Below are 15743 nucleotides of genomic sequence, written 5' to 3'. Positions count from 1 at the left end.
TCGTTTTCATACATCATGTACAAAGCCTACCAGCAGAGCCGATGTGGCTTCACCTGTCCCTTAGCCTTCACCTGTGTTCCCCTGTAGTTAAAACGCCTGCGTGTCCGCCCTCTGGACTGTTTTCTCTGAGTACTGCAGCATCACCAAACCGGCTATAAATCACATTGCAATATCACCGCGCCGTGCTTTGCCTCTCGCTGTGCCCGCCCACCGCACGGCTTCGATTGGCCTGTGCAGGTCCTTGGTCGGCCTCTCTGAGCGGGACATCGGCGCAATCGTAAATCCCGCCTCCTGCTTCGGGATCGGTGATTGGAAGAAGGGGTTTTCTGCTAACTGTCAGTCAGGCTCTTTTCTTTTCGTGAGTCTCGCATTCAGTGCTGCTGCCTGCGACGCGCTGAGTGCGGAGCGAGGAGACGCGCTGCATACCAACAGAGACATACGGAGAAGGCTAATTTTTGGCCAGGACGCACACAGACCCCATCCCGCTCTGTGCCAAAAACAAATTTATATCTGGTCATTGGACAGTTTACATTTTAACCTTTCTTCTCATGCATTTTCTGAAATATTTTTTCTGTCCTTCAGTGAACTAAAAAGCCAATCAAGTGTCTGGGATATTTGTTCTTTCTGCTGTATTTTTTTTTCTGGTTGAGGGATTCTGCTCCGAAGAAGATAAACAGCCCTACCCACCCCTCTCTCTCCAACGGGAGTCACCAAAAGGAAAAGTCAAGACTGATGTTTTCATCCACTCACATGTAGAAGCGTTTGGACTATTACTGTTGACACTCGTTCACTGGGTCTTTGTTTTAATATATATATATTTATATATATTTAATCAGATTTCCCGCAACTGCACCCTAAGGGAGGAATACCGAGACATTTGGCTGCAAAAAAGGGAAAAAAAAAAAAACAAGCATAAAATCAATCAGAACTCCATCATGGGCTGCCCCCTCTTGCGGAACGTGTTTGCTGCTCTGATTCTGGTTCTGCTGTCTAAAGGTAAGTTCCTTATGAGCTACTTTATTGATGTGCTGACGGTTCTGTGCTGCTGCGCCTCTACGCATGCATCTTTCATTTTCTGAAAAGCGGTTGTGGAGGTGAATACTAATGACGATGATGAGGAGGGGGGTGTTCTACCTGCTTGTGAATCACGCGTGTCTGCCGTGTACTATGCTCCAGCCTTCTATTTGCTTACACACGGAGATGTAGAGAAATGCTGTGTGTGTTTTTGTGCGGGCGCACACCAGTATGCGCGTACACGTGAGCGCAGCGCCAGGTTCATCTCTAAGCCAACCTCGTGGTTGAGTGTATAAGCACGAGTGATGCATATTAAGATGTTTACTACGGAAAGAATTGACTCGCATCCGCGGTCTTCTGTTAACATTCCTTTACGTGGCATGGACTGCCCGGTACCCCCGCGCGCACGACGCAGCATCAGTGCGGGTGGGGGTTGTGAAGTTAACGTGAGTAAGGGTAGTAGCAATGCAGAGACTCGGGAGATAGCCTGTGTTTTGTTCTCTCACTTCAAAACCAAGGCCGAGAGACACAGAGGGCTACATGTTGAAGGATGGACAGTTGGGAAGGCTTAGGGTTTCCAATATGCGCTCGCTGGGTAGTCAAGCTTTAATTCCCTGTTTTATTACTGCTATAAAACATCCTCCCAACAGCTCTACAAAAGAGACAAACACACTTCATTCATCTCCTCTGAAATTCCTCCACTTAAAACTGTTTAGTCCTCAGATAACTTTCACAGCCCACATGATGTGGAGGGTATTTAGGCTTCTTTATTATGAGGAACACAGACTTGAGTGCTGATTTTCAAAAGTCTTCTAATATCTTCCTCTAATAATCTCTCCATGCTATGGGATGTCCCACCATATATTAACCTGTGCAGCGGATTCTCACCATGCACTGTAATTTCCCCCTGCCCATCCATCATGGAAAAAACACACACAAACACGCACATACACATGAGCACACAAATATACACACCTGGCTCAATTAGTCCTGCCTTAGTCCTGTGGGAAATCAGTATATAAATAAATTACTCTGGCCCTTAATAACAATAATTGATGTGTCAGTGCAATAAGATGTGAGGTTAACAACCTGCAGATGCAGACGGGCCCAAGCCCCCTTCGCCTGGGCTCCTTGTGGGCAGGAGAGCCCAACTGGTCATGGTTGGCTTGACACAGCAAGCCCCTTCTCCACACCAGGCAGCGAGCAGACGGACTGCCCTGCAGGATGTACACAGCACACAAACACAATAGGCTCAGCACCTCACAAAACGAGCCCTGCAATCCCATTGAGTCTCGTTTCAGTTTTAAGCCGTTTGCGTTTGGACCCATGGGTTTTGTGATGTGAAGGTGTGACCGATAATTTAAGCCACAGTTGCGGAATGATTGAGTATTGATGGGAATTGTGCACACCAGATTCGTCTTGGAGAGAGTTCCTGCCTGCTCCTATGAGTTTCTGTAGGTCCACAGTGTGTCCATCTTTTGAGGTAAAGAGCATGCATTATAAAGGAAGAACAAGACTGTTAAAAGGGCACCGTTCCCTGGTTGATAAATCATGCAGCAGTGGAATAATCTTTTGAATCTGTGCCCCTGACATTCAAGCAAGTGTCGTGTGCGTGGTTTAAATGGTTAACCAAAACTGTTTAGTAGATTTGTTATTTCCTGTGAGTTTTTATTTCCTGTTTAATGATGTACAAGATGAAAATCTCTAAATGGTTGTACGGCTTTTACGGTATGTTATTCATTTGAAGACATTTCTTCCTCTGGAGATATTTCATCCCCTTATTAATACTCATTTAGTCATTCATATCATGAATGACCAACATTTTTAAGAGAGCGGCATTGTACTTCACAGTGCCATACCAACCAGGTCAACAAAGGTCTTTTCTGTGCTGCATAACACCATTAGGCTATTCAATGGTTTCCTACTGGCTTGGCGTGTGAATGCACAAACCTCTCCATGGGTGTTGCAGCCAGACCCTGGCTTGACATCATATCTTTCTCTTCCTCATTAATTTTCTCTTTTTTCTTAAAATGCATGAGTACCATTAGGCTAGAATGGTGGATGGCCACTCATATGTGCAGTAAAATACCTGCATATTTCTTGCACAAAAGCTGCCTGCAATTACTCCAAAACTGTTTCATCAGTGAACCAGGCCAGTGATGAAAGATTAAGGCTGGAGTCGATCTCCACACACCTCCACACAAAATTAAACAATTTACCCTCTGTTCAGATGATTTCTGTTATGACAGAAACCTGAAATATCTAATAATGAGAATAACAACCTCGCTGATTCAGTGAAAAGTGAAGATGACAAGAGAAATTGCTCCAGCTTAAAGGTCACAGCAGAGGACATTTAAGGTTATTTCAAAGGATATTATGTTAATGCTGTATTTGGATGTTAAAAGAGTTCTACCTTACAGACATGGATCGGCTCCATTGCAAGAAATTCAACTTTGACAATATACTGAATACAAAACATAGTAAGTTACTAACGTTTAAATAGCCCAACAGATGGATTTTCCCACCAACATGATAGAGGTCGTTGTAAGAGGAAGTGTGCAGGGCAGGAACACAGGTGAAAACAAGTGGGGTCGCTTTGTAGCCCGCCATCCTTATTGTTTCAGCAACATATGGGGGCCAAGTGGGGTCAATGCACATTGCACATGTTAGCACGTAAGCACCTCCTTCTTCCCTGTCTCCTCTCCCTCTCTCTCTCTCACTCTCTCTCTCTCTCTCTCTCTCACACACACACACACACACACACACACACACACACACACACACACACACACACACACACACACACACACACACACACACACACACACACACACATTCAACTGGATCACCAGTCTTGGCTTGGAGATGAAGAGAAGGGAGATGCCAGCATCAACAGATGCCTAGTGCTCCTATTCTGGAGGGGTCTCTGCTTTTTCTCCCTCCCTTTGAAATCCACGGTCTCTCTGTGCTGTTGTTCTCCATGTTTGGCTTACAAATGGTTTGCCATTTTGGCAGGTTTTATGTATCTGCAAATGTTGGAGTAAGAGGGCCTGGATTTGGGCTGAAGAGCTTTGGGGACTAAGGTTGGAGGTATAACCAGCCTTGAGAGGGCCTGTGGTCTGAATATTTTCCCTGAAGGTTTTGCTTTTTTATTTTGCTCGATGTTGTGTGGTCGACTTTAGTGCAGAGCATTGAGCGTCATAAACGGAATAATTTCCTCACATGTAGTGAAGCAGATCAGACCTAAAGAACACTCAGCTGTGACTGGGGCGGCTGTGGCTCAGGAGGTAGAGTGGGGCGTCTACCATTTGGAGGGTCAGATGTTTGCTCCCTGGCTCCTTCAGTCTGCACATTAAAGTATCCCTGGGCAAGATACCGAATCAGGAGTTGCCCCTGTTTGTTGCTTTGCTTTTTTTCAAACCTCATATTAAAAAAGTGGAATAGAGGGGAGAATAAAGTTGAGATTTTTCCAGTCTTAAAGTACAAGAAGAATTTTGCAAATGTACCAAATGTTATTACTTCTGACTTAAGACAGTGTGAAATCACTTGAATTGTCTAAATTAAATACTACCACCAGAAATGAAATGGCTATTGTAACTTTACTTGAATTGTGAATGCAGCACAATGAATTATGATTCATGGCAACCACTAGCAGTATTTGTATTGAATCAAGGTTTTAAGGATGCATCTCAGGGACTGTAAAATGCAACCAGTTCATTTTAATCTTTATTGTCTGCAGTAGGGAGCCTCTGCTTCCGGCATACAAGAACAGAACACTCCAAAGTTGATTGTTGGGTGCATAAAACAGATTAAAAGTGCAGTTGCGGTAGCAATAGTATTAAATGACCAAAAGACCAAAACAGAAAATGACTTCTGCTGTGTTGGTTCTTGTTGCCTTACTGTGTGAGGTTTTCCAGCCGTTTTCCAGCATATCCAATTAGTTTATCAGGGATGAATAACCCCTCAAGCAATGACCGTTTGATCTGTCGTGCTGAAGCTGAAATCTGCGTCTCATAGAGTTTGAAGCTATCTGAGGTCATGGGTTCAAGTCCTTTGAGGATGGTTACCTAGAGTACTGGTGTGGTTGGTAGTTGGGTTCAGCATCACCTTACTGCCCTTGAGATTGTTCCTGTCGGTCATGATTAACACTTTCATGGGCCTCACATATTGGTTTGGCAGGATTGGCAATTACATGTGATGTCAGTGTTATAAATAATAATTACTGCGAGGTTTGTTTACACTTATATTTATAGTTAAAATATAGGATATGGAGTTCAGCGTAATGGAAAGTAACCAGACTGCTTTCAACCTGGGACACGTGGTTATACAGACTAAAATTACCACTGTAATTCATTTTGTTACAACCTCCCCTCATCTTCCTCTTCTCCCACTCCCAGCCTGAATATGAACTTTATTGTTGGTTTCTCAGTGTTATGAATCCTTATGTTTTATTTATTCCAAGTGAAGGATCATTCAAAAGGTAGCTGAGTGGGTGTATAAGCAGTAGTAAGCAGTGGCTTGCGTATTCATGTGGACTTGTGCCCACAGAGGGACATATGGACTATTGAACATATGTGTGCACACACCGTGGAATAGTCCCTTTACTCGGGCCATTGGGAAGATGAATTTCAGCAATTTTCCCACTAAAGGTGTTAGCAGTAAAATCAATGGAAAGCCAGTGAAAACGTGACATCTTTTCATATACATCAGTGTGTCTATTAATAACTCTCAATGTTCTTCTCAATAGCATTCACATAGAGAAATCAAATAAGTCTCTGAACAGTGCAAATTTCTTCCATTTGGGCCACGAGACTTCAGTCCACAGTGCAGATTTAGCTATCTGCAGGGAAAAGGAGAAACACGAAACAGATGTTTTCTTGTTTGGTTATGTGGAGATGTTATACATTTAGGAGGAATGAATACTGTTGGAAACAGAGAAAGAGAATAGCTTGTGATTTTCTTGCCTCTATTCCGCTTCCTTCTAGTCTTTTTTTGTGCCACAGAGTTAGTGTCACTGGAAACACAATTCAGATTAGTGCAGGCGGCTTGTCCTCAGGGAGCCGGGAGGGACGAGGGTCCCGCTTTTCTCCCTGTCCTCATTACCAAAAGACAAGGAGCTCGCCGGCAAATCAATGGAAAAGGCTTAGGCACTAATGCAGGCCATGTCTGGCGATGGGACTTAGCTTTGTGTGCGTTTTTGTGCCTCGGTGTGTTCATGTCCCATTTTGTGTGTGTGTGAAAGTTTAATCATTTGTGCTACAACAGAAGGCTGGAGAAAAACATTAGTTTCAAACGACTGCTGAATTGCTCGCTGTTGGAATAACCTCAAAAGTCCTGGTTAACTGCGCTGATATTTACCATGGGGGCGTATGATAGCACAGAAGCCCTTTAATTATGCGGAGATAACGTAAGATTCATCTGTGAATCCATTTAGTCCAGTATTAACGCCGTTCCCATTGCAATTATAATGGCTCCGGGCATTGTTGCCATGGCTACTACTACTACTTCAATAGCCAGCAGTTGTGTACAACTTCCTTTACACAGTCAAAAAAAAAAAGTGGAAAAAAAGAGCAGCACCTTGGTCTTTCCCATCAACAGCCCCCTGCAGTGTATGTTGGTATAAAAATATGTGGAACGATCCACGTGTCTCACCGCTCAATCTGTTCTTGCTCTGCTTGATGCGGCTGTCTGTCTGTTGTTCTTGCATTTGCCTTCATCCCTCGCGTGTCCTATTTTGTTTACACAGGTAAAACTACTGGGTGCAACAAATGCTAAATAATGGTTTTATGTTGTGGATTTTCAGCCGCGCTGCTGCCTCTGACATCTCGTGGTGCTGGAGGTGTTCCCGGGTCTGCGCGAAGGGGAAGGGAGAGCAAGAAGGAAGGGGGAGAAATAAATAAAACTGAGGAAAACAGATCAATAAATATTTCAGCAGCTGCTCCCTTCACAGACTTCTCCTGAAGCCATAAGAGATGGAAAGAGAGACAGGGAATGGGGAGGGATGGATAAAGTGGAAGAAAGACAGGGGGAGAACAGGGGTAATTGTGTTCCAGACACTCATTCGCAGTGAACGAGAAAGATGGAGAGTGAACGAGAGCAACAAAAAATGGGGATAATTGTGTCCCAGACTTTTATAGACAGAGAGAAGAGGCATGAGTGAGGGGTGGAGAAGCGACACAGGGCGTGCTAACGAGCACCACATACCAACATTGTCTTCCATGGGAACAAAAAAAGCCATCTGAGAGCAAGAGAGAGAGAGAGCTCCCAGACTTTGGCACTCTATAATAGTGACTATAATAGTAAGAGTCTCTCTCTTCCTGACTTTCACGTAATTTTAATTCCTGTCAGGAGTTAGCAGCAAACCGTGTGGGTGTTTGCAGTTTGTGCAGCGAGTATCTCTAAATGATAATGAGCCAGTCAACAGCTGAGACGGCCAACATGTTGCTCCGAATCAGGCGTGGCCACTGTCATTGTCACTGTGCACCCACTCATCATGAAGTCCTGGTGCCCAGGATGCATATTACATGCAGCTTTCGGCGCACGTAATGTATGTTTAATGCCGAGAGCAGAAAAGGAGAGGAAAAAGACAGAGGGAGCTTATGAGGATGGACAGGCCAGAGAGATAGAGGAGTTATGAAAAAAATGATTGAAGGAGGGCTGTTGGGAGGGAGCAGAGAGACAGATGGTGTGAGGGAGGAAGGGGAGGAGGAATTCAAAGACCCGCAACAGGCAGTGATCGAGATGGATTGATTCTGCAGCCAGATGATTAGGTGGAATAAAAAACATGGCAGGTTTATCCTGCCAATGAAAACTGTGTTTGGGTGATATTGCTGTGAGTGGGAGTAGTAAAATTGTTTCAGGGTCACTCGTTGTGTGATATTGCAGCATTAAGGAGCTGGTGCTAATGCGATATGCCACTGATTAGGGAGTCATTCCAGTGAGGCAGCACACCTCTAATAAGACGCTCATGCAGTGTGCCCACATAATAACAAGTGGATTGGTGCTTGTCAAGAATCCAGACTACATAAAATATCATATTTAGATAGCCTTTTAAGTTGCCAACATAGCAATCAAATGTCAGCGCTACATGTTTCGTTGTTGCTGTTTGGAAAGCTACATAATTAGGAAAACAAATCATGTTGATGCCCAGTTGCAGACAGTACTTGGTGCCATCCACCCAAGCTTGCGCTGCTATTTAGAGACATGCCACAATTCTCTTGTAGTTTGCGGCTGGCATGTGGCTCTGGCTCCAGCTGTGAAGGTGCCGGTGGGATTTCTTGTATTAAAGTGTCTATGTTAGCATGACATACTGACAGTAAAGACTCAGTTAGCCAGAATTTCACTAAGGATTTGTCTGTGACAGCCCATAAATTGTCTTGCAGGAAATGTTCCACAGCGTCTGATTCCTTTCTCCAAGCACAGTGTGTTTGATGCTTAAAAATTGCTGCAAAATCATTTTCAATCAGAAGATTAAAGAAAATACCGTATTCGTGATATCGTGGTCCTATTGTGTTAATTGGGATGTTAGGTGAGATTTCATTAAACATTCGTGCACTATAGAATCTTAATTGGGTTTGGGAGAAGAGGCTTCCTGTATTATTGTGTTATGATATTTCACTAATTAAACGTGGAGTTGGATAACACTAAAAGCCCTTGCAGCTTTTCCCAGTTTTTGTAATGCACTGAGCGAAATTCCATTAGTGTTTGGACCAGCATCGGAACAAATAGGGGCACATTTTCCGACTCTGATTATTTAAGTCATTTCAAGGATATAGCATGCTTTTAAATTGCGCTTCAATCACATTTTTCTTCCTGTATTTACTGAGGGATGCGGATGAATAGGGCTTACCTAATTTGTTGTGTAATATCATTCCTGGGGTGCCACTGTGAAGAATCAGCTTCTTTTTAACATTTCAAGGCTGTGCTACAACCCTTGTCAATTACTTTATTTCTTGTCTTCTGTGCTTTAAGAATGAATATTAAATATATAAAGGGTTTTGCCCAAATTATGCTCAGTGCAATATATAATATGATTCTGGGGACGCAAATAAAATTCTCCTATCTTCCCGTCCTCATTTGGTTGCTGTTCACTCCTAGTTGCAGCAGTTATTGCAAAAGTAGAGCACACGGAGATGTATCAATAAAAATGATTGCCAGAGCCTGTCATCCAAAGTCTACTGGGTTAATATAATGTTTGATATGCAGATTAAATATAGTGCTTGAAGCCACACATAGCTTTAAAATTCAAGTTTTTTAGCAACTCTCCCTTTAGAAATGACTTTGTGAAATCGTTTTGTCACAGCACCAAAACATCTCACTCTCTTCCCATCAAGGGGGCACAGGCTGTATCGATGTGACCTTTATCCGGCCAGCAGACCTTCAGTTCCATTAAGAAATAATGAAGGTGTCAGAAAAGGGCAATTAGCTGCTTAATGTTGGGCAACAGTACTCTAATACAACATAGTGTTTTTGCTGACAAGTCAATATCTATCTGACAACAAGCACTGTATTTTAGGACAGACTAAAATCTTATTGGAATAGCTGGCATTTGAGAAATGACTTGGATGAAATGGGCTTCTATGCCTCTTTAAGAAGAAGGCTATTTCTGCTGCGGTAGGTTGGAAAAACAACTATTATAGACTTTGTGATAATGTGATGATGAGATGCAAACAAAAGAAAATGTGGGAAGCATCAAGACAAACGCACGCAGACGCGCGTACACTTTTGCAAAACAACAAAACAAATTTAGTATCAGGGTGATATCAAAGCGAGACCCATAGTATTGAAGAATAAGATATTCGGATATCTGAATGGCTGGAAATAAAAAGAAACCCTTATTATGCCTCATGCTGGCCTGTTTACTGTAAATATCTGCTTGATCAAACCTTCAGTTAGCTTTGTTTGTTATTTTGAGTTTGACATCTGTAATCAGAATTGATCCGTATGCTACAGGGAGGCAGCTAAATCAGACATGACAAATGCAGGGCAGACAGTGCAGGTGCTTTCTCAATCAGGCCGACGTGATTGATCCTCTCTTGAATCCATCATGATCAAGCTTTATTGACATCGGGCTTCTATTAAGATTTCTTTTGACAGTAGAGAGAAAAGAAAGATGGCAGCTTATCACAAATGAAAAAAAAAGTTTGAGTAAAAGATTGTATTTCACTTCAGCTCTACAGAGCATTTATAAAGCCCCAAAAAATGTTGAAGGACTTGTTCTAGTGCTATTGATTTTCCTTTAATTAGATTTTTTTTTCTTTTTTTACGATCAGAGCAGTTTTGTGTGCTGAATTAATGTGAGTTATGATGGTGAGACCACACTTGTGTTAAGGCGCTGACTTCATACATGCAGAATTCTGGATGTAACTGAAACATAAACATTTGGTATAGAGCTGAGAACATGATTCACTTGAGAAAATCAGATTGATATCATGTACTCAATAAGAAGCACTTTTGCCAATGTCCATCATTTAATGCCTCATTTCTGCTCCATTTCTGCTCCCTGAATCACAGCAAAGCTTTTATTCTAAAAATGTCTGTTGTCAGCGTTTTGACAATAGAGTTTGATGTAGCGCGATGATTTTTTTTCTTCCCCCCCTCCTTAAAGATGGGACTTCTAAATGAGCAAAGATTCCCTTTCATATGAGTGTGCTGCACGGGCTGAAAGCAGAGATGGCACAACAGAAGCTGTCAAGCCATATAGACTAAATGGCTTTGAAATGCTGCCTCTTTGAAACTGCAACATTTCAATTCAGAGGACAGCAATTATGCAGTCAAACGTGGAAGTGGATAGAATTGCATTACAGTAGCGCCACATTTAATATAATGTAAAACCCAGCCAGTTTGTGCTTCACAAGTTATGCTTTAGTGCTTAGCCTGGGGGACCCCGCAGCCCTTCTAACTCTGCCCGCACTGCCAGAGCCCGCTCTCATCTCGTACTTAAAGACACGAGTGCATAACCTAAGGACATCTGCTTGCCTTTTCTCAGGTTCCTTTGTTTCTGCAGGGATGCGGACATATGTGATAAAAGTACCATCAGCGTTGTTAAGCTGTCTGCTCTTATTACCTGGGGAACACCACATCTTCACAACCGCTAATAAAAGCTGTCCCACCCTTGCTGTGGGGCCCCGGTAACATACTCCCTTTGCAGCAAGCTTAATGAGATATTAATTACTTTATTCATGCCATGTTCGGTCCAACAAAGAGAGATATATCCATTGGTGAATATACTCCCCTGGCGGGCTGTTCACCTTAAATGGTAATATGGCTTTTTTCAATATCACAGTAGTACAAATAGTTTTAGAAAAGCTATACACAGATGGGCGACAAGTCAATGGAAAACCAAGCAGCAATGTCTTACTAGGTCTCGGGCCTCCATGTACCTCTATAACGGCTTTCAGCTTTTCTTTTAGTGTGTGATCTCTGAATCCTTTGATGATTATGGAAATTATGTGATTCATATGCTGTGACCTTTGCAGTCACAACATCTCAACACAATTGAAAACCTGTGGGAGATTTTGGACTGACATATCAGATCGCACTCTTCAACCATCATCCTAGATGAGAACACTCCCGTCTGGATAGAAATGTTTCATCATGTAATAAAGGTGATCCCTCAGAACAACCTGGTATTGATTTGCAGTGAATCTTCCCTCTAGCTGGACACGAGGACCTCAGACCTGCCAGAAAGTACCCCCCCCCCCCCTCCCCACCCCACAGAATAATAATGCCACTTTCATGGCAGAAGACAAGAGTTTAGGTTTTTCCTTAACTTTGTTAGTCGTCTTCTTCATTATTGTGGCACATTTATGTAAAATTGGCAGTTCCCAACTATGCTATTAAAATTATAATCAGGATGTTTTGTTAAGTAGTTTAGTTTCTTTACACAAATTTTTTTTGTAAACAATAGCACAGCACCAACATACAGGTTTGACCAAATTGTACAAATAGGACATCTATGCTATGATCTCAGTCTCTAGTTTCTTTATGAAGCACTTTTCACAGGCATGTAGTCACAAAGCGATGTGCGACAAAATAGAATAAAATAAATAAAAGAAGCAGGAAGAGACACAATAAAAAAGTAGGCCTATAACAGACGAGTACAGTTAGTAGCAATTCAAAACCAAGACATGGAATAAAACAGAATAAAAGGAAATTGATCATTTAAAAAGCAGTCAACAGAAAGCTCGGTTGAACAAAAAAGTTTTTTATCTGTTTCTTAAAGGAGTCCTTAGAGTTAGCTAAATGTAGCTGTATTGGGAGACTATTCGAAAATGCTGGTGCCAGTGTGTGAAAGACTCTGCCTTTCCCCCAAGTCTTCAATCTAGTATAAAGAACAACTAACAAATTCTGAGCCTGCAATTGAAGAGTACAAGCAGCAGTGTGTTTAAGGAGAAGATGGGCTAGACAGACTGGAGCTTGTCCATTTAGTGCTCTATATGTAAGTTTAAGCATCTTAAAACCATTTGTAAAATCCACCAGGGGACAATTTAGAGAATATAAAATAGGAATAATATGAGGCCACTTACTAGAATGCAACCGTAGTCTGGTTTCAGAATTTTATATTGCTTGTAGGCGTGAAAGAGAACTTTTTATCTATGCATTTAAAAAGTGCTATGCAAAATATTAACAATTGGTACCATGTTTATTTCCTGTTTTTTACACATTATTTGTATTTTTTTTTTCTTATTATTATTATATACTAAAAATATGGTGCTTAGCAGTTTGGATAAAGCTAATCTAAAAACCGATCTATTAATAAAATAGATGCTAACATACACATATATGGAAATTTTAATGCATATATGGTCTCGATGAATGCTCAATCATCCAGGTAAGTAAATCCTCCAAAGTTGATTGTGTTCATCTGGATGTAGCGTTTTCAGTAAACTGAAATGCGTAACTGAAAATGCTACGTCCACGTGAACAGAATCAACTTTTGGGGAAATGCATATATGATTACATTTTAGTTCAAAGAAGTGTGAGCCACAGCTAAATTTAAAGGATAAATCCCCTGAATACACTAACACCGGTATAAAAGGCTAGAAAAACTACAACCTATTAAACTGTGTTTTCAGCTCACATTTAAAACAACAAACCAATGATTGAACCTACCCGACTGAGGATGGCTTTTCCAAATGATGTCAAAACAAGATTGGCATGGCAAAGAATAAAAGCAGCTGCCCATCATTTCAAAAGCAAAGTTTAGCGTTAGATGTTGGGAAGTTTGCAAGACAAAGGGTACTGGTGTGACGTTTGAATTACATGGAAAAAATATTACTTGGGAACAATCGATCGTGACAGTGTAACACTAAGGCACTTACATTTCAGGGATACCAGGCTGTCCAGTTCAGAAGCACAAACTATTATGAATCTGTTTCACCTGCTTTGATACAAATGAAAGTGACAAGAGGAGCACTGGAGAGGCAAAAGCTGAGTGTTTTTGCAGGTGGTGGTCACAGACCATTGCTCTCTCCTTATCCTTGCAAAACCATTATATTTTGGGGGGGGGGGGGGGGTTGTCATGTTGTTCGCTCTCCCGTGCACCTGTTGTCACTTTCATTTGCACCAAAGTAGGTTAAATGGATTCACAATGGTTCATGCCGGATGGTTAACTGAATTTGTGTTGTACTGTGATTGAGCGTTCCCTTATTTATTTATTTAGTTATTTATTTATTTTACCAGTGTATGGAAACTGTGTCCGAAAAAGTAATGTTTCACATTCAAAGACGGGGTTGGCAGTGACCTTTATAACAATCCCAGAGACAAAAAAAAAAAACTGCATAAATGATCATTTTTCATTTGACTGACATTTTTTTGGTAAATAGATTCATGCACAACACACAGAGGCCTGTAAAATAACTGACTTTAGGGTGACACTGAATCGAGCCCCAGTGTAATCCTTTTTGCATTCAGGTCAGCAGAAAGCATCACCTGTAATGGTTCCTGCATGTAAAAAAGTGGAAGGTGAGGACAAAACTAGAAGGTTAGTGGTTTCACTGTAAGGCCACTTCTGAGATGGACTGTGCTTTGTCCAAAGAATAATTGAGGCAGATAGAGTTAGCTGAGATCGAAACACAGCAGATGGAGGGTTGTGTTTGGCTGCGGTTGGTTGTTTTATTTATTAGCTCTGCCAGGTTGGTTGCTGCATTCATTTCATGCCTGTGTTACCCCACCTGCATCTTCAGTTGACTTCAAGTAGCTCAATAACAAGGGAATACAAGGTTTTCCTCAAAAATAATAATTAAGCAGTGCCAAACTGTGCATTTATTGTAATTATAAATGATTAATGTGTTTAATTTGTATGTATTAGCTTTAAGCCTTTGATTGCGTGCACACACTGGCCTTTTGATCTCTTATATTCCCTTTTCAGTTATAGGTTGCATTATTGAATGCTGATTGCCTTTGATATAAATGCAAAGTCCTGATTTGAGCAGCAGCTTAACTGTGGGTGAAAAATCAACTCAGCTGTCGTGCATTGACTAATATTTACTCTTATCATGTTCCCTGGCATGTTAGCTTTACTTTCGTTTAATTTCACAGTTGTTCATCATAAGGTTAATTATGAATGATTTGAGGAGATTTTTTTGCCGGGTTCAAATGAAATGAAATATTTAGAGATTAAACAGTCCTCAATAGCCCCCGTTTCCAAAATGAGATGGTAAATCTGTGTTAAATTTGAGTTGCTTAAAAATCAGACTCACACATCTGCTGTGTCACGGATTGGGTCTGTGTATTTAGATTTAGCCCTGGCCAGAAAGACAGGTTGCTTGTGAACTGGTAAATTGGCAGTGGCAGACCAAACTGAAAGGTGGTCGAGTCTGACCTCGTGGTCAATTAATCATGATTAGTTTTCAGAGTAGAGGCTGTCAGTGGCATACTTTTTCTATCACACTGAAATTAATTCCTGGAAGAAAAAAAGCAAGCACAGCCTCAAGAATCCATAAAATACTTTCTGACATGCATAATATTTATTTATTTCATATCGTCTGTTGATCTCCTCTGCAGGTTTCCCATAACTAGTATAATAGGGAACAAGTGTGTCTGAGAACTGTACCCTACTTGGCTTCTTTTGTGTCTGTAACAGGATGACCTCCCTGTCTAAAAGATTGTCTGAGACTGCGATTGAGGAAACCAACCCGAGAGTTGTCTCATGATTCATCAAAACCTAAAGGGAAACCATTCTCTCTTTCCTTTTTTCTCATATTCCCTCCACATATCAAACAGGCAGCCACTGCTAAAAGATTCATGCATATGGACTTTAGGGTCATTAAAGAATGATCCACAGCAAAGCTGTTTTTTTCACCCTCATAATGAAATCCAATATTCATGAAATAGATTTTCCTCTCTGCTTGCCCACTCACTCCAGTCACAGATGTGCGTTTACTGTGTATTTAGTCCATGTGTGCACAGGCTTGTTAGGCTAGCATGGGTTAATGGTATCCTAAAGGCGCATTTTCAGGCTACCCAGTTAATTACACAGGGTTGACGGATGACCTTGCCACACGTTACTTGTGTAAAGCAATGTAGAGTTGGGTCGTATCTAAGCTCTTCGAAGATTGGGGTCAGAGTAGAAAAATACATGCCAAGTGCTTCTAGTCGGAGACGGCAAGATAATCAGATAAGCAAATATTTATCTAAAAAATATGGTATGCAAATTTAAAAATTAATATTATTATTCCATCTCATCCTGACCCAAGTGTCCTGCCACAGAGAAGATTCATGCATGT

General features: G+C 41.5%; 1 protein-coding gene across 1 annotated transcript in view; it reads left to right on the top strand.

The window, feature by feature from the left end:
- Window positions 1-370: 370 nt before the first annotated feature.
- Window positions 371-15743, top strand: part of iglon5 (IgLON family member 5) — a 106501-nt gene continuing 91128 nt past the window's right edge. The window contains exon 1 of the mRNA XM_085423553.1: window positions 371-996. Coding sequence (XP_085279679.1) covers window positions 936-996 — 61 coding nt within the window. The 5' untranslated portion in view covers window positions 371-935. The remainder of the gene's footprint in view (window positions 997-15743) is intronic.

This window comes from Rhamphochromis longiceps, linkage group LG11 (assembly GCF_057381845.1).
Source record: "Rhamphochromis longiceps isolate RC_006_pf linkage group LG11, R_longiceps_female_GT1.1, whole genome shotgun sequence".
Classification (NCBI taxonomy): domain Eukaryota; kingdom Metazoa; phylum Chordata; class Actinopteri; order Cichliformes; family Cichlidae; genus Rhamphochromis; species Rhamphochromis longiceps.
The sequence above is the reverse complement of the archived record's forward strand: the minus strand, read 5'-3'. Positions and strand labels throughout refer to the sequence as shown.